Source organism: Giraffa tippelskirchi, chromosome 4 (genome assembly GCF_054371585.1).
Source record: "Giraffa tippelskirchi isolate mGirTip1 chromosome 4, T2T-mGirTip1v1.2.pri, whole genome shotgun sequence".
Lineage (NCBI taxonomy): Eukaryota > Metazoa > Chordata > Mammalia > Artiodactyla > Giraffidae > Giraffa > Giraffa tippelskirchi.
The window spans coordinates 211,947,202-211,970,902 of NC_137278.1; the positions used below are offsets into that span (position 1 = coordinate 211,947,202).

The window sequence follows — 23,701 nt, forward strand, 5'->3', positions numbered from 1 at the left end:
GGCCTGCCGGGGGCCAGGCCTGGCCCAGGTGGGGGGACAGGATCCCGGGGCTGGGGGCACGACAGCCCCTCTCAAACCGCGGGCGGGTGTCTGGCTGCAGTCACACCCTCCATCCTGCTTCAGGGAGGACATGTGGCCCTGGTGGTCCCCCAGTCCCAAGGGCTCCCTGGCCCTACCAACCCCTTCCCTGTCCTCAAGGGAAGCGGCGAGCCAGGCAGACAAGAGTTTCTGAGCGAGGGGGCATGTGGGCTCTGCCGACCCTTCTTGTCGGCTTGCGGCAGCAGCTCCCACTAAGGGAGCGATGAAGAGATGTCCAGAGGCCTGTGTCCGGCTAACGAGGCACAGCCCCGGCCGGGCCTGGAGGTAGGTGCGCATGCACAGACGCAGCCCAGCTTGGGCCCAGGGGCGGGGCCCGGCCCCCGTGTGCCCTGCGTCAGGTGAAGGAGCCTCCAGACAGCAGCCCGGCAGGGGTGGCCCGGTGGTCCTTGTGAGCTGGCAGGAGGGTCCCGTGAGGGCAGGCCCAGCCGGCCGACTGCTGGGCGACCACTGGCCTGGGACACGCAAATGCTGCTGCAGGGCCAAGGGCCCCCTGTGGCCCCACATGGCGACCTCAGGGAGTGCAACACATCTGAGAATGGCTCGTCCTGGCAGGTGGCCCTGAGGCCAGTGGAGTGGCCCGTCCCTCACCGCACTTTCCTGGCTCGGGGCCTGGGGAGTGGAAGGTGGTCCGAGCTCCGGGGGCACGGCGGGTGCTCGGGTGGCGGGCGCTCAGATTCTTAGCAGAGTCTTTGAAGGGTGGGGGGAGAGCTGGGCGGGAGCTGGGGACCAGTGAAGGCCTATTCTGGGCCTCAGGGGGCACCAGAGAACCTCGTGCTCAGGGCCAGGGATGCTGGCCCTGACACCAGGTGGTCCAGAGGGAGCCTGGACCAGGCTGAGACGGGCGCGTCAGGGGCTGGGCCATCTGGGGAAGAGGCTGCCCATGGAGCCATTCTGTTGGCCCCACTCAGGGTTTAGGAGAGGCTGGAGGTCCTTCGTCTGACCCAAAGCCCTGGCACAGCCCAAGGGCCCCAGGAGCTGCAGGCCTTTGGAGACATGAGAGATACACAGGCCCCCAGCCTGGGGCCAGGTGAGGACCCCCACTGCATGCCCTGAGGCCTAGCCTTCGCGACAGAGGCCTGGGCTGTCCAGACATGAGCTGGCCCCTTGCCGCATCCCCGCAGTCGGGCCTGGCACCCGGGTCTTCTTGGTGAGACACTTGGCCTCAGGCTGCTGCCCCCTGGGTGGTAGCTGGGGAGAGAGGAATGGGGGGCTGGGTCAGGCAGCCCTGTGTGGGGGCATAGACCCCCTCCCCCGACCATCTGGTGGCTCAGACGGTAAAGAGTCCACCTGCAGTGCAGGAGACCTGGGTTTGATCCGTGGGTCAGGAAGATTCCCTGGAGAAGGGAATGGAAGCCTACTCCGGTATCCTGGCCTGGAGAATCCACAGACAGGGGAGCCTGGCGGGCTGCAGTCCACGGGGTCGCAGAGTCAGACACAACTGAGCGACTAACACTTTCACGTTCACTTTTCACACCCCCCCAGCCCACCTCCGACTATGAGGTGGAAAGGAGGAGAGGGAGATGAGACCCCACCCTCTCAGGGCCCCCTGCCTAGTCCTGTCAAGCCAGTGCCCAGTCAGCAGGCAAACGTCCGTCTTTGGGAGAGTCCACCCTGACCCCGGGAGCAGTATCCCCCCAGCTGCCCCGACTCCAGCTGGGGCCAGGTGCTCTCACTGTTCACAGGACCCTGGGACTCGCCCAGCGTGGCACCGGGGCTCTAGTCATGGCCGCAGGCCACCCACCACGCCATCTGACTGGCAAATATTGGAACCCCGGTCCAGACACGAGGTTCTTAGGGGTGACCATCACCTCTTTGACCTGTGATCTGCTGGGGCAGGGAGGTGGGGGGTGTGGTGGGGTGGGGTGAGGGGAGAAGCGGATGCAGGCCCTGGAGCATTTGTCAGGGGAGGTGGGCGGGACCAGGGCGCCCTGGAATTGCTGAGACTCAGCTGTGCTCAGGGGCCATTCGAGATCTGCCCAGTTGCCCATCAGTGGACGGGGTGGTGAGAGCCCTGGATGCCCAGACACCCCTCTTTCTGTCTGCTTTTCAGCACTGGGAAAGGTTTACGCTTGAAGGTGAGTGTGCCTGCTCTTCACTCCCACTGCCCCTGTGTCACTCACTACCCCCCTACCCCCCGCCCCCAGGCAGGAGTCACCCCCTGGGCCACACTCAGGCCCCGTAGGTTTAGGGTTCCCTCTGCATCCTGCCAAGTCTGAGGTCCCAGGAGTCTGGGACTCCTTGGTGGGCGAAGGGTGGGCCGGGGACTTCGAGTTCCTGGGCAGTTGGAACCAGAGCCCTGGTCAGGGTGGTGGACACTCAGGGAGGAGGACGCAGCACCCTTGACCCGGTGTGAGGCCCTGGAGGGGCCTTGATCACCCAAGTCAAGGCTCAGAAGCCTGGCCTGATGCTGCAGTGGTGGCCCCTCTGTCCTCCACCTCCTGTGCAGTGTGTCCCCCCCCCATCCTGACAGTGGGAGATGGGGCTGCCAGGGGCCAGTCTGGGTCCGTCCCTTGGCCCCTGGAAGCCCCCAAGCGCCTGTCCTCCCAGCCCCTGCGCCCACTGAGGCCTGGCCCGAGCACTCACCACACTGGAGGTTGCAGAGCTGCTGGGGAGCAGAGAACTGGACATCGGTCCTCCTGCCCTGCAGGCGGGGACAGGGCAGAGAGAGCAGGTCAGCACAGCCTGCAGCCCACCCTGCACACCCCCTCATTCCCCAGAAGCACCACCTGGAGAGGCTGTGGGGCTGAAGGGATCCCCAGAGCAGCCCAGGGCCCGGGCAGCTCCTGGGAGGTGGGTGGAGGCTGGGCAGGGTGGTACACCTACCTGGATGCAGATGCTGGGTGCACAGGCCTCGTCCCCGGGAATGTCCACAAAGGCCACTGCAGGGTCCTCTGCGGGGTCACCCTGGGTGGAGGAGGGGTCAGTCACAGGCAGTGGGGGCACAGACCAGGCTCCTCCCGGTCACCGTGGCGCTCGCCACCCTTTGCCCCTGCAGGGACTAGCTCCGGACTGCAGGGAAGTCGGCGGTCAGCCCCACCCCCAGGTCGCCAGGATGGTGCCCACACCACCTGGCTCACAGAGGCTGCAGGGACGGGGGTGGCCTGGAGCAGTTGACGGCAGGTGGGGGGCCACGTCTTCCCCTGGTGACACAGGCACACCTGGAAGCGGGCGGGGCTGGACGAGAAGAAGGCCACCCGGAGGTGGCCCGGAGCGGGTGCGGGCTGGACGGTCATCTTCCAGGCTGTGGGGGACAGGGGTGAGGCCCAGCACCCACCCACCACTGACCAACACCCTGTCGTCTCGCCTCCCTGACTGAGAGGCGTTTACACGAAGGAAAGCGCCGTCTTTGCTATGGCCACACTGCGAGGGCCTCTGACCAGCCTCCCGCCTGCCCCCTGGAGGGCCCTGCCCCCTGGAGGGCCCCCGTCCCCTGGAGACCCCCGTCCCTTGGAGGGCTCACCTGGGAAGCGTGGCTGCTTGAAAGGGCACCTCACTTGGAAACCCAGGCTCGTGGAGAACTGCCGGGAGGCCGAAGGACAGGGTGTGGCTGTGTGTGCAGCAACAGGCGGGCCTCCTTCACGGCCCTCTGGGACTGGTCACAACCCCCCGCCCCCCACTGTTGGCCCAGAAGGGGTTAGAGGGGCTGCTAGGTGGCTGGACCCTGGGGCTGGGCAAGGCAAAGGGAGACATTTGGCTGTGGGTCCCCTGCCCCAATGCCGTGGGTCCCTTGTCTGGTTCCTCAGATCCCTCCCCAAGCCCCGGGAGGGCACGAGGCAGGCTGTGGTCCGGCCCACTCACCTTCAGGCAGAGCTGGGGCTGTGTGTCCACGAGTGGGTACTGCACCTGAGGGGCGCTCACGTCAGGGCCCTGGCCGTCCATCCCCGCCCCCATCCCTGCCTGGGGGACACTCACCCTGCCACGGGCCGGCCGGCCTGAGTGCTTCAGCTCGAGGCAGTGGGCCCCTGGCTCTGGCCGCCAGCACAGACTCACACGGCCTCTCATGGGGCAGGCGGGCTCCCAGCTCAGGGCCTGGCTCCCAGGATGGTAGTGGATGGCGTCCCAGAGGCTCTCCGTGTCTGCAGGGACCCTCACCCAGGGCTGGAGTCAGCGGGAGGCTGTCCCAGCTGCTGACGGGCCACTGGACCCAGCACCTGCTCAGTGACCAGCAGGCTGGGCCCCAGGCAAGTGTCTTCTGCCGTGGCTCCCTAGGCCCCGCCCAGTCCGCTTGTGTGCCCCGTCGATGAGCACCCTGCACCCTCGGGGAGGCCCCCCCACCGGGAGGCCCCCCCACCCCGAGGCCTTGGCTCTCCCAGGTGGCCAGGCCAGGGCACGCGTGTGCTTGAGCGCTGGCTGACATGGACGCTTGCATCCACGCAGGGCTTCCACCACCTCCAGGGCTTGCCCAGAACACAGCTCTGATTACCTACTGTCCGAATCCTCTCAGGCGCTGAGGCTGGGCCTGCCCACTCCTCTCGGCCCCCCTTGTGTCAGCCCCACGCGCTGGACCAGGAGCCCCCACCCCTGGGGACCCCTGACTCGCCATCTCCCACCCCTCCCTCTTCGCTCTCCCCGGCACCGCAGGGCACTTGCCATCTTCGAAGGGGCAGGTCTGGATTCGCACTGCATCGGGGGTCGCTGACCAGACCTGCGGAAGGGGCTGGGATCATAACAGGGTCGGCCCATCCTCTTGTCCACTCTCGGGTGTCAAGGCCGCACCCTTACTGACCTCAAGGCACAGGCACGACAACTCTTGGGTGTAGGGTAGAGAGACCATCCGGGAGACCCTGTTCCCTGTCACCTGCATCGCGGGGAAGGCGCGTGGGCGGGGCGGCAGGGGAGTCAGGGGGCGGGCGGGGCCTGGTGGGCGGGGCTGGGACTGTGGGTGGGGTGGCAAGGGAGGACAGGGGTGGGCGGGGCCTGGTGGGCGGGGCGGCAAGGGAGGACAGGGGTGGGCGGGGCCTGGTGGGCGGGGCTGGGACTGTGGGTGGGACTGGGTCTCACCCGCAATGGGGCGCCCGCGTCCTCGCAGGTGAACCGCTTCAGGCAGAGCCGCACATAGTAGTCAGGGCCCCCTGACTCTGGCACCTGTACTAGAACGACCTTGCGGCTGCGGTCCACCCAGTAGGAGAGCTTCTCAGCTGTAGGAGGGCAGGAGGAGGGGTCACGCTGGGGCCAGAAGTCACCAAGCACAGGGCTCCAGCTGTCCTGACAGCCTGCACGTGGTGACTCCTGCCAGACCCAGGCATCTTGGAAGTTGCCTGCCTGAGGACCCATCGTGAGTTCCCACGTGAGCAGGGCAGAAGAGCCCGGTAGGAGGCCTGTGGGTGCCCACCACCACCCGAGGGTCTTCCCAGGGGCAGCGAGGCCGGGGTCCCACCTGGGGAGGGACCTCACCGAAGCAGCCAGGCACATTCCTCCCCACGTCCTCGTCTCTGCAGTCTGCGAATGACAAGGGAAGTGCTGGGCCCAGCCCACTCTGTCCCAGGGGCCGCCCCCAGCCCGCCCTCTGCCGGTGTGGCTTCTAGAAGCCCACCCCTCCAGGGAGACGGCAACCCAGAATTAAGCAAATGCACTTGCTGGGACCTGTCCCGCATGGCCTACCCACTGCCTGGGTGAGTCCTGCCCCAGGGCAGTCTCTGGAGGCTGGAGGGCAGTGCCCATGCCAGCTCCCTGGACCCTACCTTCCATGTGGTATTGCTGGCCCAGCTGGACCCCGCAGAAGTGGGGGACAGTCCTCAGGGTGACGTAGAGGGTCTGGGCCACGCCCACCTCAAAGCAGTCAAAGTGCACCTGGAGCTGGGCAGGGACGGGGTGAGCTGGGGACCTGGGCCTCTACCCGCCCGGCCAGGCCAGCTCCACCTCGCCCAGCTGGAACCCAGAGTCTGGGGGAGGAGAGGAGGGGCGCCCCTTCCATGGGCCGGGATGGGCTGTGGAGCGGGGAGGGCAGCGAGAACTGGCTGGGGGAGAGCTGTGCTGCCGGGCAGAGGCTTGGGGCTGGACCGGCAGGTCCGGGTCAGACGCTGGCTTCACCTGCTGCCCTGCCTGCCGGCGGGAGGCCCTGGGGACCCGCACAGTCTGGCACTGCGTCTCCTGGGTGTCCAGGCTTGTGGAGCAGGCCTCCAGGCCCTGCAGGCTCTCTGTGGAGACAGGGCCCGCGGGCTGTCAGACCCTGCCGTCCCCTGTGAAGGCAGTGAGCAGGGTCTCTCTGCCCTACCCCAGGTTGTCATGGGGGGGAAAGGAGCCCCAAGCTCCCCACGCCCCGGGAGTGACCCCGTCACAGTGACCGTGCAGCACGAGGGATGCGTTGACGCGCAGGAGCAGGGCGCAGCCGTCGGGCCGGGAGCACTGCATGGCGGTGGAGAGCGCCAGGGCCCCCAGGACGGACCTGGGCATGGACGCGGGGGGCTGCCGGCAGAAGCTGTTGAAAATATTTCCTGTTGGGGGGAGAGGGAGGATAAGTGCCAGGGTTGCTGGTGCCTGGGCTGTTCCCTGCGGGTGGCCGGGTGGGGAGGGGCTCTGGGGCTGCACAGAATAGGGGAGGGGGTCCTCCCTACTTGCTCCAGTGCCATCAGAGAGCCAGGCCCCGGGCAAGTGGTGGGCCCACCCGAGCCATGTGCAGAGCTGTCTGCTGGGCCCAGGAGTGGGGCCCTGCCTGGCTGGCAAAGGGGCAGAGGAGGCCCTCCCGCCCGAGACGTGCTGGCTGGCCCCATGGGTTCCAAGGATGAGCATCAGCACAGGTCTGCGGGGGGCACCCGGGCCTGAGCCCGAGGTCACTGCTGTCTAAAGCCCTGTCCGCAGGCAGGCGGCAGCACCAGCACAGATGGCTTGGCCCCGACGGCCTTGGTCAGGGCCCTGGAAGCCGGGGCTGGACTGAGCATCGTGCAGGGAATTGGGGTCTCACTTTCAGGCTCCTGGGCTGAGTGGTATTTTCAGTCTTGGCTCTGCCCGATCTGCAGGCAGACGCTTCACAGTCAATGGGGTTAGTTCCACGGGTGCCACCATGCCCTGGAAAGCCCTGCACCCCACGGAGCTGGCAGCCCAGGTTCCCTCCGGTGCTCAGGGCCTCGTGTTCCGGCCAGGTGACATGTCAGACGGTGTGTGCATTCAGCGGTGCCCAGGCCCCAGGCACACCCCAGGCAGCACGGCAGGAAGACCTGCCCTCAGGCTGACGGTCAAGGGGAAGCAAAGGACAAAGGTGCCAAGGCCCTTCCTGCGCTTCAGGAGGAGGGGACCAGGGGCACCAGTTGAATGCACAAGGGTGGGGGAAGAGCAGAGGGCGCACCCAAGGCTGTCTCCCCACGCGGCAAGAGGAGCCGGAGTGAGGGGTCCCCACGGCCACGGTGGCTGGGCTCCCAGACCTTGGAGAAGGGGGCAGAGGCGCCGCTGCTGAGACCGAGACAGAAGAGCTGGCCCATCGCTCAGCAGAGCCCCGACCTGACCAGATCAGATGTGACTCAAAGAGGCAGCAGAAACTGTGAGGTCTGAAATGTTCCTGGGAAAGAAACCGGAGCTGTGGGCCCCGCTGAGGTCAAGATGGAGTCACAGAGCTCAGCCTGGGCAGCAGGCGAAGTGTGGTCTCGAGACACTGGGTGTGAGAGCACGCAGGGCGGTGATGCCCACGGAGGGGCGACCCCGGAGCCTCACGGTGCCCGCTGTTCCGAGAGCGTTGCCAGGTGTCGGGGATGGGGGAGCGGCGTTCAGGGCGCCTGGCGTCTCCCCGAGAGAAGAAGTGGGGCAGGTCTGGGCAGAGGCAAACGGCCAGAAGTGGCCAGAGTTTGCAGGACGAGCACGGGAGGATGGCGATGCAGAGAGGGAGGTGAGTGGCAGAGCAGGGATGCGCACGTGGACTGAGGAGCTTCAGGAAGAGAAGAAGCCAGAGGGGCTCTGAGGACAGTCTTGTCGGTCCGTGCGGCTGGGCTGTCCCTGCTCCCAGCCAGACTGAAGACCCTGGGCCTCAGGGGGCTGCGGTGTAGCGGATGCAAGAGTCTTGCTGTTGTAAGAGAAATAACTAGCGAGATCATTGCTCTGATTTCGCCTAACAGATCTTGAGAGAAAGACCCCAGAAGTATTAACCTGTTTCAAGTAACGAGACTGTATTCAAGAAAAGACTTGAGAATATTTGTGAGGATAAAAGTATATATCCAGCGTCCGTGTGTGCTCAGTCACACAGTATCTGCCTCTTTGCGATCCTATGGGCTCCAGGCAAGAACACCGGAGTGGGGTGCTATTTCCTCCGCCAGGGGATCTTCCTGCCCGAGGGATCGAACCCATGTCTCTTGTATCTCCTGCATTGGCAGGCGGATCCTTTACCACTGAGCCATCTGTGAAGCCAGGTAAAAATCACAGTCTACCATATAATAGAAAATTACAAGTTATGCAAAGAATCAGGAAAACATAACCTGAATGTGGAAAAAATCAATTAATTAAAGCTGTCACAAGTGTTAGAATTAGTAGACAAGAATATTAAAGCAATTATTATAACTGTATTTTACGTGCTCAAAAAGTTAATTATAGACACGAAAGATTTTTTTTTCAAAAACAGTCCAACTTACAGGGATGAAAACTACAACGTCTGAGATGAATGATACATCAGCCAGATTAATAACAGATTAGCCATTGGGAAAAAAAAAAGATTGGAGAACTTGACAAAGCAATAGAAAACACCCAAAAGCAGATGGAGAGGGATGGTGGTGGTTGATGGTGAGGAAATAAAACAGCAGCGCTTCGGGGAGCTGAAGGACACCTCCAGGTGACCTCATGTGTGTGGTTAGAGCCCTGGAAGGAATGAGGGAATGAAGAAACGCCTTAAAAAAGGACAGAAAAGTTTCAAGCTTGGTGAGAACTATACACTCACAGATCCAAGAAGCCCGATGACTGATAAGAAATATGAAGAAATTACAAACATACCACGGTCGGTTTGTTCAAAGCCGGTGTAAAGAGAAAACTGTAAAGCTACCAGAGGGAGACACGTGAGGCACAGCAGAACCAAGGCAGGGGAGAGGCAGACTTCTTTGGGGAGCCACGCGAGTGAGATGACGATGAGGAAAGACTCCCCAGGACTGAGAGACAAGACCCACCAGCCCAGCATCCCACCCCCGCCCAGGCCTGCGTGCCTGACTCTCGGCAAGCCTGCTGCGAGCCCAGTGGGGAGCGCACGCTCCTTCCAGCAAATGGTGCTCAGCTCTGTGTCCACTGGAAAACAATGAGCTCTAGCCCACAGCTCTCACAGAATGTAAAGTTTATCCCAAATGGACTGTCAGACTCAATGTAAAACCTAAACTACCAAACTTTCAACAAGAAACCTATTTTTAAAAATCTCTATGACCTTAGGTAAGGCAAAATTTTCTTAGACACAACACTGAAATTGTGACCCATAAGAGAAAAAATGGATAAGTTGGATTTCATCAAGATTTTGAACTTCTGCTCTTTGAAAGACCCCAGTAAAGAGCGAAAAGATAAGTCAGAGATTGGGGGGGAAATATTTGCCAATTGTGCACCTGTTCAGGAACTTCTGTCAGAGCTTTCCAAATTCAGCAAGGAGGAAACCAAGGAGACGCCCGCCTGTCCTCCACATGGAGGGGGTGGGGCTGCAGGATTCCACCGCCCCTGATGACGGAGATTTAAAAAATAATAAAGCCAGCGAGGAGCTGTTGTTGTCGTCACTAAATTGTGTCCAACTGTTTGTGACCCCATGGACCATGGCATGCCAGGCTTCCCTGTCCTTCATCATCTTCCTGAGTTGGCTCAAACTCATGTCCATTGAGTTGGTGATGCCATCCAACCATCTCATCCTCTGTCATCCCCTTCTCCTCCTGCCCTCAATCTTTCCCAGCATCAGGGTCTTTTCCAGCCAGTCGGCTCTTCACATCAGGTGGCCAAAGTAAGCGAGTAGTTGCTCTGCCTTTTCCTATCCACGTGTGCTAGCAGTTCTAAACGGGGATAAAATCCTTCCCGCTGGTCAGAGCTGTGAATGCTCACCTGCCCCGGCCTGGCCCCCACCGCACACCCAGCCCGCTGTTGCCTTGGGGCTGATGAACCCCAGGTGTGGGGTCAGATGGGCGATTCAGAGCGTCCTGGGGGGACAGTTCCCAAGGGCTGTGGCTGGAATTGGAGCAGAGGCTGCCTGCAGGAGGCGGCCGGGTCCCTGTCTGGCTCCAGGGGCTCGTGGTCAAGCCCGCGAGTGGGGGGCTAGTCCGGCAGGGTGGGGGATGGGGGTAAGGAGAGCTGTGTCCCCAGCCCTGACGTTTCCTTGCTGAGAGGCGCATCCTCGGAGCCTAGAGCTTCAGAACACTCTCTCATCTAGGTTGTCCCTCGTGTGTGTGGAAACGTCCTCCTCTGTGCAGAAAATGAGAAGGCTGCATCTTTTGACCTTTTCTGGAGAAATATAAAGACCTATTCCAGCCAATCAAGAAAAGGATCAAAGTCAGAAGGAAAAAGCAGGCGGAGCCATGGAAGAGGATGGTGCCCACGGGCGCCAGGAAGGCGCTCATGTAGAGGTGAGAGCAGGCGCTGTCCCCAGCCAAGCTCACAGCACAGAGGGCGCCCAGAGGGAAGCGGTGCGAGGGCTTCCTGCTGGCCCGGCGGGTGGGGCGCAGCGCTTGCACTGCCTGCGCCTGGATTCAGTCCTTAGTCGAGGACCTAAGATCCCACAGGCTGTGCAGAGCAACCTCATTGTGACTGTGGAAGGCACTGTGAACCCCAAATTCTTCATAAAGATTAAGGAGAAGTAAATACATTCGATCTTATTTGAGGGTTTCAAGCCATCACAGTGAACCAGAGGCATGCTAAGAGAAGGCCTAACAGCTCGGCTGTGTCTTAAAAATGAGAAATATGAACTCAGAAGGAAGAAGTGGGTTACAAAGGGAACCGTGAACACGGGAACTGGTAAAACGCGGCGGTGAATTCAACTTCGCGTTGGCAGGGCAGCAGGAGAGAGAAGGGCTCCGCGTGTCTGAAAACCTGTCGGGACTTTCCTTCTCCATCCCACATGGGCCCGTGCTGTCTGGACCGGCTCTACTGAGAACAACTGACAGTGCTGGAGGGAAAACATACATGTAAAACCACACATGTGAAAACATACATGTAAAACACATGTGAAACATACCTGTAAACACATGCATGTGGGAAACATAGGCGTAGACAACTTACATGTAAAAACATGCATGTGAAAAAGCTTCTCAAAACCCGTGAGAGCTGATAAGAGCACCAGGGTCCTCAGCATAAAACCCAAGGAAGCAGGGGGGACGCAGGGGACAGCGCTGCTTCTCGGCGGGATGCTGAGGCTCCGCCGGACCAGGAGGCCCAAGGCTGCCCCGGCTCGGTGACGGGCTCGGGAGAAGCCTGCTGCCTCCTCCGACCCTGGGCCTGGTGGGAGGGCAGGGACCACGGAGCTTCCTAGAGAGCCTGAAGCCTCCGCAGGCCTGGGGGCTGGCTCCCAGCCCTGGTCTGCACCCAGGGAGATCCAAGGAACTTCAGTCTATGACTTAGAAATGGTCTTGATAGTCACAGGTCACTCCTGGGTCCCACTCAGAGACAAGGGGAGCCTGGTCTGTGGGGAGATGCCTGAGTCCTGGGCCCGGGGATGGCCAAGAGGCATTTCTCAGGGGCACGGAGCAGACTTTTTTTTTTTTTGGCTACACTGCGTGGCTTGTAGGATCTTAGGTTCTCACCCAGGGACAGACCCAGGCCCCCAGCAGTGAAAGACTTAAGAAGTACAACATGCTGGTTTGATGCATTTATATGTTGTAATAATTGCTGCTGTAGCAACAGCACCCATATCAAGTCGCATAATTATCATTTCTTTTTTGTGTGGTTGGATGAATTAAGCAAGTTTCGTGATTATAACACAGAACTGTGTCTATAGTCATCAAACAACACGCTATGGTTTTGCTGTCCAATCTCTTCTGGGGTAAAATGTGGCTCTTTGAAAAATCTGATGTACTTTCCTTTCCATTTTGGATTGCTAGGTTCTTTTTGCTTAGATACCCAAAGATTTTCCCCTTCCTCTTTACCACCCGGCCATGTTGCTTGAGTGAGTTTTCACGTCACATACTCGGGGTTCTTACTCTCACGTTCAATGGCTAGTGTCAGGGCGGCTGCTCTCCTTGAGCTGCGCTTCTGCGCGTCCGCTCTGCCGCTCGCTTTTCTCCAGGGTCTCTCGGCGCCCGCATTCGGCACTTTCGTTGCCTGTCTGCAGCATCTACTATTATTGACACATCATTTCATCTCTTTTCATTTCTTTTTGATCGTTTTCTTTTCAAACTTTACTTGTATTCTTTTCTAAACATCTTTATTTATTTACTTATTTTTGGTCGCACGGGGTCTCCGTGGCCGTGCACGGCCCTTTCTCTCGTGGTGAGTGGGGCTTCCTCTTTGCTGCGCTGTGTGGGCTGCTCGTTGCTCTGGCTTCTCTTGTTGTGGAGCACGGGCTCCAGGGCATGAGGGCTTCAGCAGCTACAGCATGCAGGCTCAGAAGCTGTGCTTCCCGGGATCTGGAGCGCGGGCTCAGTAGCTGTGGTGCTCGGGCTTAGCTGCTCTGAGGCATGTGGATCTTCCCGGACCAGGGACTGACCCCTGCCTTGGACTCTTGTCCACTGCACCATCAGGGAAGTCCCTTGTATTCTCGTTTTAATTGAAATATAGTTGATTTACAATGTTGTGTTAATTTCTGCTGTACAGCAAAGTGATTCAGTTATACGTATAGATACATTCTTTTTTAAAAAAGCATTCTTTTTCATTATGGTTTATCACAGAATATTAAATATAGTTCCCCGTACTATCAGTTCAGTTCAGTTCAGTCGCTCAGTCGTGTCTCACTCTTTGTGACCCCATGGACCGCAGCACGTCAGGCCTCCCTGTCCATCACCAACTCCCGGAGTCTACTCAAACACAATATGACATTTCTTTTTGATTTTTAAAAAAATCTCCTTTTCACCTTCTATTTCTCTCAAGGCATTTAATATTTGGGTCTATTCACTACTTCTAACGTAGTCTTCATTTCTGCAGTGATTTCCTTTATTTTTAAGCCTGAGTGTTGTCACCTCACTTCTGAAATTTCCTAACTTTTGTTCCTATTGTTCTTTAACATCTTTATCAACTTCTTGAGTATTCTAACATGTCATGCAAAGATGGGCACTATAAAGGACAGAAATGGTATGGACCTAACAGAAGCAGAAGATATTAAGAAGAGGTGGCAAGAATACACAGAAGAACTATACAAAAAAGATCTTCATGACCCAGATAACCACGATGGTGTGATCACTCACCTAGAGCCAGACATCCTGGAATGGGAAGTCAAGTGGGCCTTAGGAAGCATCACTATGAACAAAGCTAGAGGAGGTGATGGAATTCCAGCTGAGCTATTTCAAATCCTAGAAGATGATGCTGTTAAAGTGTCAGCAAATTTGGAAAAGTCAGCAGTGATCACAGGACTGAAACAGGTCAGTTTTCATTCCAATCCCAAAGAAAGGCAATGCCAAAGAATGTTCAAACTACTGCACAGTTACACTCATCTCACATGCTAACAAAGTAATGTTCAAAATTCTCCAAGCCAGGCTTCAACAATACATGAACTGAGAACTTCCCAGTGTTCAAGCTGGATTTAGAAAAGGCAGAGGAACCAGAGATCGAATTGCCAATAACTGTTGGATCATACAAAAAGCAAGAGAGTTCCAGAAAAACATCTACTTCTGCTTCATTGACTATGCTAAAGCCTTTGACTGTGTGTATCACAACAATCTGTCGAAAATTCTTCAAGAGTTGGGAATACCAGACCACCTCACCTGCCTCCTTTGAAACCTGTATGCAGGTCAAGAAGCAATGGTTAGAACCGGACATGGAACATGGACACATGAACCATGGACTGGTTCCAAATAGGAAAAGGAGTCCGTCAAGGCTATATTTTATCACCCTGCTTATTTGACTTCTATGCAGAGTACATCATGCAAAATGACAGGATGAATGAAGCACAAGCTGGAATCAAGATTGCTGGGAGAAATATCAACAACCTCAGATATGCAGATGACACAACCCTTATGGCAGAAATCGAAGAAGAACTAAAGAGCCTCTTGATGAAAGTGAAAGAGGAGAGTGAAAAAGTTGGCTTAAAACTCAACATTCAAAAAATGAAGATCATGGCACCTGGTCCCATCAGTTCAGTTCAGTTCAGTCGCTCAGTCGTGTCCGACTCTTTGCAACCCCATGAATTGCAGCACGCCATGCCTCCCTGTCCATCACCAACTCCTGGAGTCCACCCAAACCCATGTCCATCGAGTCAGTGATGCCGTCCAACCATCTCATCCTCTGTCGTCCCCTTCTCCTCCTGCCCCCAATCCTACCCAGCATCAGGGTCTTTTCCAATGAGTCAACCCTTCGCATGAGGTGGCCAAAGTATTGGAGTTTCAGCTTCAACATCAGACCCTCCAATGAACACCCAGGATTGATCTCTTTTAGGATGGATTGATTGGATCTCCTTGCAGTCCAAGGGACTCTCAAGAGTCTTCTCCAACACCACAGTTCAAAAGCATCAATTCTTCGGCGCTCAGCTTTCTTCACCATCCAACTCTCACATCCATACATGACCACTGGAAAAACCATAGCCTTGACTAGACGGACTTTTGTTGGCAAAGTAATGTCTCTGGTCCCATCCCTTCATGGCAAATGGATGGGGAAACAATGGAAACAGTGAGAAACTTTATTTTCCTGGGGTCCAATATTACTGCAGGTGGTGACTGCAGCCATGAAATTAAAAGACTCTTGTGCCTTTGAAGAAAAGCTCTGATCAACCTAGATAGCATATTAAAAACCAGACACATTACTTTGCCAACAAAGGTCTGTCTAATCAAGGCTATGGTTTTTCTGGTAGTCATGTATGGATGTGAGAGTTGGACTGTAAAGAAAGCTGAGGGCCAAAGAATTGATGCTTTTGAAGTATGGTGTTGGAGAAGACTCTTGGAGAGTCCCTTGGACTGCAAGGAGATCCAACCAGTCCCTCCTAAAGGAAATCAGTCCTGAATATTCATTGGAAGGACTGATGCTGAAGCTGAAACTCCAATACTTTGGCCACCTGATGTGAAGAACTGACTCATTGGAAAAGACCCTGATGCTGGGAAAGATTGAAGGCAGGAGGAGAAGGGGACGACAGAGGATGAGATGGTTGGATGGCATCACCGGCTCGATGGACGTGGGTTTGAGCAAGCTCCGGGAGTTGGTGATGGACAGGGAGGCCTGGCGTGCTGCAGTCCATAGGGTTGCAAATAATCTGAAGTCTGAACATGACTGAGCTACTGAACTGAACTGGGTATTTTCAACCACTTTGAAATGAAAAGTTACACTTGTGGGTTTTCAGGGTGTTCTGGTGCACTTCCTTTGCCTGTTTGGACCTTATTCTGTCCTTCATTCTCTTTTTTATTATCATAACTTGTCTGGGACTGGTCCCTGCAGTCCCCCTTGGCCCCGTTTATGTGGAGGGAGATTTCCGAGCTTTCAGCCGCAGGCTGGGTTCTGCTCGCCTCGGTGCACACAGCGCCCTCTGCTGTTGGGTGGACGTGCTTGCGGTCCGGTTTCCTAGCTCTTCCTCCCCCTGGTCCTCGTCCACCTGCAGCTGCTCTTGCGGCTGCTGTCCCCGAGCCTCTTGAAGCTTCTCTGTGCAGGGCCGCCGCCCAGGGGTCCCTGAGCAGGCGCTGGGTGCTCCCCAGTGGTGCTCACCGCCTGCTGGGTTCAGACTCCCCTCTGCCTTCTGTTGCTCCTCCCACCTGGGGCCCTGGGGCCTGTCTCTGGGGTCTGGAGCGTGGATCCCGCTTCTGTTTTACACCCTCCTTGCTCTTGCATCTGGATTCAGGGCCGCCTCAACGACACTGCCATGTCCCAGGACAATTTAGGAAAGAAATGAAGCAGAAAGGTTCCCCCCGCCAGAAGTCAGCGTCTAGCTTTAATCTATTCATCCACGGGTTCAGTGTGTGGGCCCGCAGGAGGGGGGGCGTAGGGAGGGGCCCCCAGGACTCAGGGTGGCCTCACTCAGGAATAGAGGCCGATGGGGAACCGCCCACACAGCGTGGAAATCTGAAGACCGGCGGGGTGGGGGTGGGGGCGTCCGGCACTTTGTGTGGCCACCGCGGGATTTCCAGGCAGTGGAAGATCACAGTCGGGCTCTTGCCTCACAGCACACAGAAACAAGTGCTAGCTGAATCAAAGACCCGAGTCTGAGAAACAGAACGTTAATACAGAAACACAGGAAATACAGGGAGGAAGTCTCTATGACCTCAGAACCGGGAAGACTTCTTAAAAGATCCCCTCCAATTCACGAAATCCTGAAAGGGGAGGCGTGTGAATACTACTGCATCGAAACCGAAGCGTGTGACTCTCACCCCGAGGCTGAGAAGGAGGAACAGTGAGAAGAGCTGTCTGTGATGCGGGGTGGCTGTCGTCGCCACGGGAGGAGGCCACGCAGGTCTCACTGTTGTCAGAGACACACAAACGGAGACGGGAGTGTGTGGGGGTCCCTCCACAACCTCACAAAATATCCCCCATACCTGCCAGAACCCACAGAGGTGGCAGAGACAGAGAACTGCCCCCGCAGCGGATCGAGCATGTGGGCCAGGCCAGAGTGCCACCCAGACACGAGCTGGGTCCCTGCCTGGTGACTCCGCCCCCAGAAGCCCTGCTGGGAGGTGACAAAGCCCGGGAATCCATGGCGAGCCCCCTCCGGCCCCCATCTGGAGAGAAGGAGGCCGGGTGGGTGTCCTGCATTTCTCCCACTGGGGTACGAGGGAAGGGAGGGGGAGGGAGAGAGACCGTGACGGCCCCCAGGTCCCCTAGAAGCCGAGGGCCCCTGCCCGCACCCCCACCACCCCCAGGAGCTGCCCGGCTGAGTTCCCCGTCCCCCAGCATGCCTGGGGCCGTCCTGACATCTGGCCCTTGCACACAGCAGCTCCGCGGGAGAAACGCCATTGATTTGGGGTCAGTGAGTGAGAAGGGGGCCGGAGCAATCTGGGGTCCATAGGGAGCTGCCTGCGTTTGACCAAGACTGAAAGAACGTCACCGACGACGAGTATAGGAAACATTAAGACAGCGTGGAGGAGAGGAGAGATGGGAAAGCAGAGAAGCAGGAGGACAGCGCGTGGGCGGGGAGACAGCGTTGCGGCGGGATGGAGTGAGCGTCCACCGCGAAGGGACGCAGCGTCAGGGACAGGCGGGCCCGCCCCGCAGGGGGCTCAGGGCAGACGGGGCGCGGGAGCCAGTCAGGGAGCCAGTCATCTCAGGTCAGACAAGTACAGTGAAGATGCGCAGATCAGGAGCCGCGGCTGGCTTGGAACGCTCGCAGCAGAACGCACCGAGACAGACAGGAGCGGAGGAAGCCGGCGACGCAGGCAGAGGTGGCGTCCTCAGAGCAGAGGCCCGCGCTCAGGCGGGAGTGGAAAGGCTCCCTGAGGTTACGAAACAACCGCGCCGTCGGGTCGTCGGGTAGGAAGCTCACGGGGATCCAGGGAACTGGGCCGGAGAGAAGCCTGCAGGCCCCTCAGCAGAAACACCGGGGGCCTCAGGCTTCTCACCCTTGGGGAGGGTCCAGGGACAGGCTGTGACCACTGACCGCGGCCAGACACGCCCGTGCCGGGGGACTGCCTGGGGTGGGGGCGCGCCGTCGGCTCCGAGCCTGCCTGCGTCCCGTCTCATCATCTCACCCCTTAACCTCGGGAGTCCTCGAGAAGCAACCCCTCCCGAGGTGAAGAAACATTCAATTAAAGTTTAGCCATCTCATTGGTTTTTCCTATTGAAGTCAAATTAAATAAAATACTGATTTTAAATAGAATAAAGTAATTTCACTTTTATACAATCTTTGTTATCTGTTTATCCAGGAACAGTACATTTGCCTACAAAGATGTCTAGAACTGTTTTCCTAACATAAACAGCATTTATTTCTCTAGGAGGGCTTTGGAGCTAAATTTATTTGAATTTTTCTGCTTATTTATTCTGCGTCCCTTGAGTGCAAGCGTGCAAAGTTGCTTCAGTCATGCCCAACTCTCTGCGACCCTACTGACCGTAGCCTGCCTGGCTCCTCTGTCCGTGGGATTCTCCAGGCAAGAATACTGGAGTGGGTTGCCATGCCCTCCTCCACTGCGTCCCTTATGCCCCTTTTTAAATAAAATAAAAAGTGTCTGCAAAGACAATAAAGCTATTTTTAAAATAGGATATCGTGTAGGGTAGGCACACATGGGGCATGTGATGAGAAAGTGGAGGTTTCCATGTATTGCTGGTGAGGGGCAGACTGGCATGGCCACTTTGCAAAGCAACAACTTCCAACAGCACAGGAGCCCGGGACCCCCACGTCCAGCAAGCCTGTGGCCGGGCGCGGGGGCGGCAGGGATGGGAGGGGACTCTGCTCGGTGAGGTGGAGGGGATGTCAGCGCTCCTGCGAGGGAGGCAGACCCCGGCTGCGGGAGGAGAAGGTGACGGGGGCCAGGAGGGTCGCGCGTCCTCCTCGGCCCGAGATGTACTCACGGTTCACGCGGCTCTTGCAGGTGAAGCCCTGGGGACAGAACATGGAGAGGGAGTGAGGGGTCGGCGGGCCGCCTCTTGTCACCCCTGGAGCCCCACCCCGGGGACCTGCACCCCAGGACCTTCAGGCCCACCCTGACACACGCAGCATTCCAGGCGCCCCCAGGACCCACCCGGAGCTGGCAGCACGGTGCCCGGGGGCGGGGAGAGAGCAGGCGGCAAGGCCCTGGCTCACGTCAGGCAGTGACGCCTCGGGTCAGGGTGGGAGATGAGGGGGGTCGGGAAGGTGGGGGCCCCCTCGCCGGTGGGGTGCTCCTGCCCACATGGGTCCGGGCGGGGTCTGCTCCTCTTCCCTGGGTCTGGGGAGCAGGCACTCCTGGGGTCCATCTCCAGTGCTACCCCTTCCTGAATAGTCTTCATTTTGGAGTAATCTTAGGTTTATAGAAGAGCTGCGAGGATGGCATCGAGCTTCTCCCAGTGACCCCGGATGTTACTCTTGGCTGAGCCCCAGACCCTGGGTGCCCTCTCCCCATCCAGGCACCTTGTCCGTCCAGCCTTTTAACCGTCACCCCTCATCCACCCGGTCTTCTGACCACGACATCCCCGAGACACTAAGGCCTTCAGTCTCCAGCCGCACGAACCCCCCTGAGGTGACCCCGTGGGCCTGCCTGTGGTCCTCGGGCTGAGGAGGCTGACCTGCGGGCAGCAGGGAAGCGCGGCTGGGCAAAGGGGCTGCACCCGCCTGGGTGCCCCGCCCAGAACATGAAGGAGCAGATGGGGGGAGGGTGAGATGGCCAGTCCAGCGGGCCCAGGGGCCAGCGGGCGGCGCAGGGCAGGCCCAGCAAGGCAGGGCGACAGCGGGCCTGGGCCACAGCCCCACGTGGACGGAGGGAACCGGTGGCTGGGGTCCTTGGCCACCTCACTCCTCCCACAGCCCCGAGGCCTGGAACCAGCCCCTGGCATCCTGCATCCTGTGTCCTGAGTCCACCCCTTCCCAAGCTGGCGGGGGCTCCAGGGAGTGGAGAGGTTGACGGGCACCTGTGTCCTGGCCCTGGGGCAGGGCTCGCCCCTAGAGACCACCCTGTGCTTGAGGACCACAGAGCTGCCGCCCCGGGTTACTGGTGGGGCTGGGTGCGGTCTGGTGCTTGCACCTTGGGTGCCCAGAACCCATCTTCCTGCCCAGGGACCATCAGGGGCAAAGGTCAAGGTCAGAGCGCGCTGGTGGACGGTGGCGCCCGGGGACCCTGACATCTGGGGAGCTGGGGGTGGGGGACGCGGGAGAGGGCCGGCCTGCACCTTCTGTGGGGGGGCGGGGACGAGACGAGGCTGCCCCCGCCCTTCCCCCCACCCTCGGGGGTTTCCGCTGTTGGGCTTCTCGGGGCTTCCCAGGTGGGTCGGCGGGGGGGGGTCTGTGGGGAGGGGCCCAGCGGGCCTGGCCCTCACCCTGCTGCCCCATCGGGTGGGGAGGACAAGCTCCTAGGTGCTTGGGGAGGGACCCTGACCGCCTCCCCCGCCCCGCGTCCTGTGCTCAGCTGTTCCTGTCCCCTGCCTGAAGGCTGTTGAGGCCCAGAGCGCTGCGGGGGCTCTCCATGCAGGTGGGGGGGTCTCCAGGGGCGCCCGAGGCAGCCCCCGACCCTGGGCTTCCTGACCCCTCCTCCAGGGCGGCCAGGCCCCTCTCACAGCCCCTCTCCGAGCCCCTCCCCCAGGCCCCCGGCCCCCGACCCCTCCCCAGCCCCACCCCAGCCCCTCCCCGCCCCTCCCCAGCCCGTCCCCCAGGCCCCCAGCCCCTCCCCCGCCCCCCAGCCCCTCCCACAGGCCCCCCAGCCCCTCCCCCGGCCTTTCAGGCTCTGTCCCCTGCTCTCCCCACCCCGCACCCCTCTCCCTTGATCCCGCCGCCCCAGCTGGGTGCCAAGGCGATGTCGAGCCTCGCCCTTTCCGTGGGGGGGCGGCGGCGGGGTGGGGGGCTCCCCCGGCCTCTCCCTCCGCCCCACAGCCCCTCCCCCATCATCTGGGCCCATCCCTCCGAAGGGGGCCCCGTCACACCCCTGCAGCCTCGTCTTGACCTCCACCCCCACACCCCGCTGCCCCAACACCAGTTCTCAGTGTCTGGTGGGCTTCTCAAACCCCCAAATTTCAAAATTCCCGTATTTCAGAGTTTCCTCCCGGAAAACTTGCCCCCTGAGCCCAGGAAACGCCTCCGGCCTGGGCCCTGGCACTACAGCCGCGTCTTAAGAGTCATCGTGGCTCCTTCCCTCTCTCGAGGTCTGGGACCCAGTCCCGCAGCCCCACCTCACAGTGCCCCCTGAAGCAGCCCACCCCTTCATCATCCGCGCCCCTACTTCAGCCCAGCTGTTCCCTCTGCACCCACCAGTCCCACCAGGAGCCAGAAGGGCCCACCAGCTGTTCCCTCTGCACCCAAGACCTGAGTCCCACTTCCGAGGCTCTGCCTGAGCCCTGCCCCCCAAGCCTGCCCTGTCCCTCCCTGGACCCTCTGCCGGACACGCTCCAGACCCTGAGGAGCTGCCTCTCCTGCTGACTCGGGGCTGACTGTGTGCCCCCGTGTCCCCGAGCTCTTGTGCCAGCTGCCACCGCTCCCCGAGCCTGCTTGCCCTGCGTCTCCCCTGGTCCCTGCTGACCCCCACCTGGAGGAGGGCCCGTGACCGGGGCTCCCCGGCCCCAGTCGCAGCGCCCGGCCTCCCCAGTCTCCAGCTGGGGGACCCCCGAGGACAGGTGCTGCTGGCTGGGGTGCCGTGGGGACAGTGAAAGTCCCGGGACACAACGTTCCGAGCCACATCCTTGGCCCGCGGCGCCTTCCTGCCCAGAATGAGCTCGGTGCCCACAGCATTTCCTTAGCTGGGTGTCCACACAAGCCCAGACATCACCCCAGCCCGCACCCTGGATGATGAAACGGCCCTGTGAACACAGGAGGGGCCTCGGGCTGCCCCCGCACGCTGCCCGGGAAAGGACGCCCACGGGGCCTCGGTGCCCCAGCCCCACACGCTCCCGGCAAACGCTTCCCCAACTGGCGCCGCAGGTCGGGCCACCACCTCGGGGTGGGGGTGGGGGCGTAGGCCTCCGACCACTCACTGTCCTGGGCCCCGGGCCCCTTGCTGGTCACTCTGGGCAGTGGCCAGCCGGGCGGAGGCAGGGCCCCCTCCGAGGAGAGTCCAGGAGGGGCAGGCTCACCTGAGAACAGGAGAGGACGCATTCCGTGACCCTGGGGACGGCCAGGCTCTGGTAGGCGCCCCAGGTCAGGGAGAGCAAGGCGATGGTGCGCCTGGCCAGCATCTGGCCGCAGGACAGTGCCCGCCAAGCGAGGGCACGACGGATGGCCCGTGGCGGCTGTGCCTCGCCTTCCCGGCCTGCGGCTCAGCTCGAGTGAGCTCGCTCCTGGGGCAGACACTCCCCCTCCCAGTGGGCCAGCCACAGCCACAGCCCACAGCTTCCGCCTGCAGGCTCTGGCCTCTGGCCAGACGCCCTGGAGTTTCCAGGCTGTCAAAGGAGACGTCCTGGAACTGTGGGGCTCTGGGGTCTCTGGTGGCTGGGTGCCCCTGGGGCTGGCAGCTGGGGCAGGGCTGACTGTGGGCCTCTTGGCTCGGGGAGCCGCCCTGCACCCCCCACGGTTCCTAGGTGTCCCCCCCCAGGCCTCTGTCCCAAAGTCGGGGGATGGGAGGTGGCCCATGCCCCAGTCATCGAGCTCAGCGGGGCTGGCAGAGAGGTGGGAGCCGTCCCCAGCACCAGCCCCAGCTCCCACAAGCCTGGGACACCCCTCCAGTCCTGAGTGCCCCTGTCCCTCCTCTGGGTGTGAGAGGCCGCCCCACTTTGCTGAGCCTCTGCTTAGCTGTCCATCACCCCAGAGAGCGCTGCCCTGAGGCTGACTCTGGGGCCTGGCAACTGCTGGGAGCTCACTCTGTCCCTTCTCCATTTCGGTCCTCCGTGCAGAGGCCTCCACGCAGGCGCTAACAGCGCCCTGCCTGCCCCCAGCCCTAGGCCGAGGTGTGGTCAGGGGTCCTTGGTCTCCTCCCTGGGTCCAGCCTGCCTGCTGCACTGGCTGGCAGGTCTGAGTACCTCTGGCCCAAGGGGCAGGTCCCCTGAGTCAGAGGCACGGAAAGAGGGAGTCACTGGAGAGCCCGGAGACCCCTCCAGGGCCCAGGGAGCTGGAGATCTGCTTGGAACCCCAACAGGCACCGCAAGCATGGAGGGGAGCTGACCCAGCTGGCAGCACCCCCGGGCTGGCTCCCTGGGCAGCCCCAGGGCTGCACTGGCTGCTCACCTGTCTGTCGCCCCCTCATCTGACCTGAGATGGGAAGTGGACTCGAGCCTCAGGAGGCAGCAACCGACATGGGAAACCCCTGGGGGAGCTTAGTCCTCGGGCTTGGGACCTGCCGGCAAACATCACCCAGAACCATGGTCCTTGCCTCCTGCGCCCCCACCCCACCCGGAAGCCAGAGGCCACTGCCCAGCCTCCCTCCCCCAGCCTGCAGCAGGCCTGGGCTCCCCTCCCCCACCGCTGGGAGGCAGAGCGATGGCGGATGGAGCCCTCTGGGCAGTGTTCACCTGGGGTCCCTTGTGGGGTGCGGTCAGCTGTCGCTGGGATGTCTGGAGTGGCCGGGAAGTCCAGGCGCTAGTGCTCCCGCTGTCCCTGGCCTGGTCCCCTCTAAGTCAGGCTGCCAGAGCTCCCTGGGTCGGCCAGATGGCTCGGGTCAGGGGGGCCGCAGGCTGTGTGGCCAGACACTGTCCACCAGGCCAAGTAGGGAGGACCGGCCTGCGGCCGGGACTGAGGGCCACTGCCTGCTTTCTCACCCGGGGGGCAGGTGGGGACTGAGCACCCAGTGACTCCATGGGCACCGGCTCTTCCTGGGGTGAGGAGGCCCCGCGTGGCCCCGGTCCTGGCCCACCTGCCGGGCGACACGCCCGGGGCCCGGAGCACGCCACGCCAGTGCCGGGGGCTGCAGGTGGTCAAAATGAAGCCACTGCACGGCTCCACGGGGGAGACGCGGAGGTCCTTGTCCTCTGGGGCTCCCGTCTTGTCTCCGATGGCTGGGGGCTGCCAACCTCCCAACGTCCAGAGAGAACAGGCCCTCGTGACCCTTCGTAGGCTCCCCGGCCC

General features: G+C 60.4%; 1 protein-coding gene across 1 annotated transcript; it reads right to left on the reverse strand.

Moving 5' to 3' along the window:
- Positions 1 to 433: 433 nt before the first annotated feature.
- IL17REL (interleukin 17 receptor E like) lies at positions 434 to 21,879 on the reverse strand. The gene is made up of 18 exons (XM_081590535.1): positions 21,778 to 21,879; positions 18,595 to 18,622; positions 6,384 to 6,533; positions 6,130 to 6,236; positions 5,781 to 5,895; positions 5,494 to 5,538; positions 5,101 to 5,237; positions 4,826 to 4,897; positions 4,690 to 4,744; positions 4,012 to 4,175; positions 3,898 to 3,942; positions 3,560 to 3,617; positions 3,177 to 3,340; positions 2,923 to 3,003; positions 2,660 to 2,740; positions 1,208 to 1,287; positions 688 to 818; positions 434 to 570 (listed from the first exon to the last, which is right to left on the reverse strand). The coding sequence occupies exons 1-18, from the start codon at positions 21,877 to 21,879 to the stop codon at positions 434 to 436; spliced, it is 1,752 nt and encodes a 583-aa protein (XP_081446661.1).
- Between the last annotated feature and the right edge of the window lie 1,822 nt (positions 21,880 to 23,701).

What these genes read in the sequence shown, in the direction of transcription:
- IL17REL (XM_081590535.1), bottom strand. Translation starts at nt 21,879, where the DNA reads ATGCTGGCCAGGCGCACCATCGCCTTGCTCTCCCTGACCTGGGGCGCC. An exon ending in CGCATCCCTCGTGCTGCACG is followed by an intron (nt 6,237 to 6,383) that starts GTCACTGTGACG and finishes CTGTCTCCACAG; the next exon opens with AGAGCCTGCAGGGCCTGGAG. An exon ending in GGCCCGACTGCGGGGATGCG is followed by an intron (nt 819 to 1,207) that starts GCAAGGGGCCAG and finishes ACTGGTCCCCAG; the next exon opens with CTCCCGCCCAGCTCTCCCCC.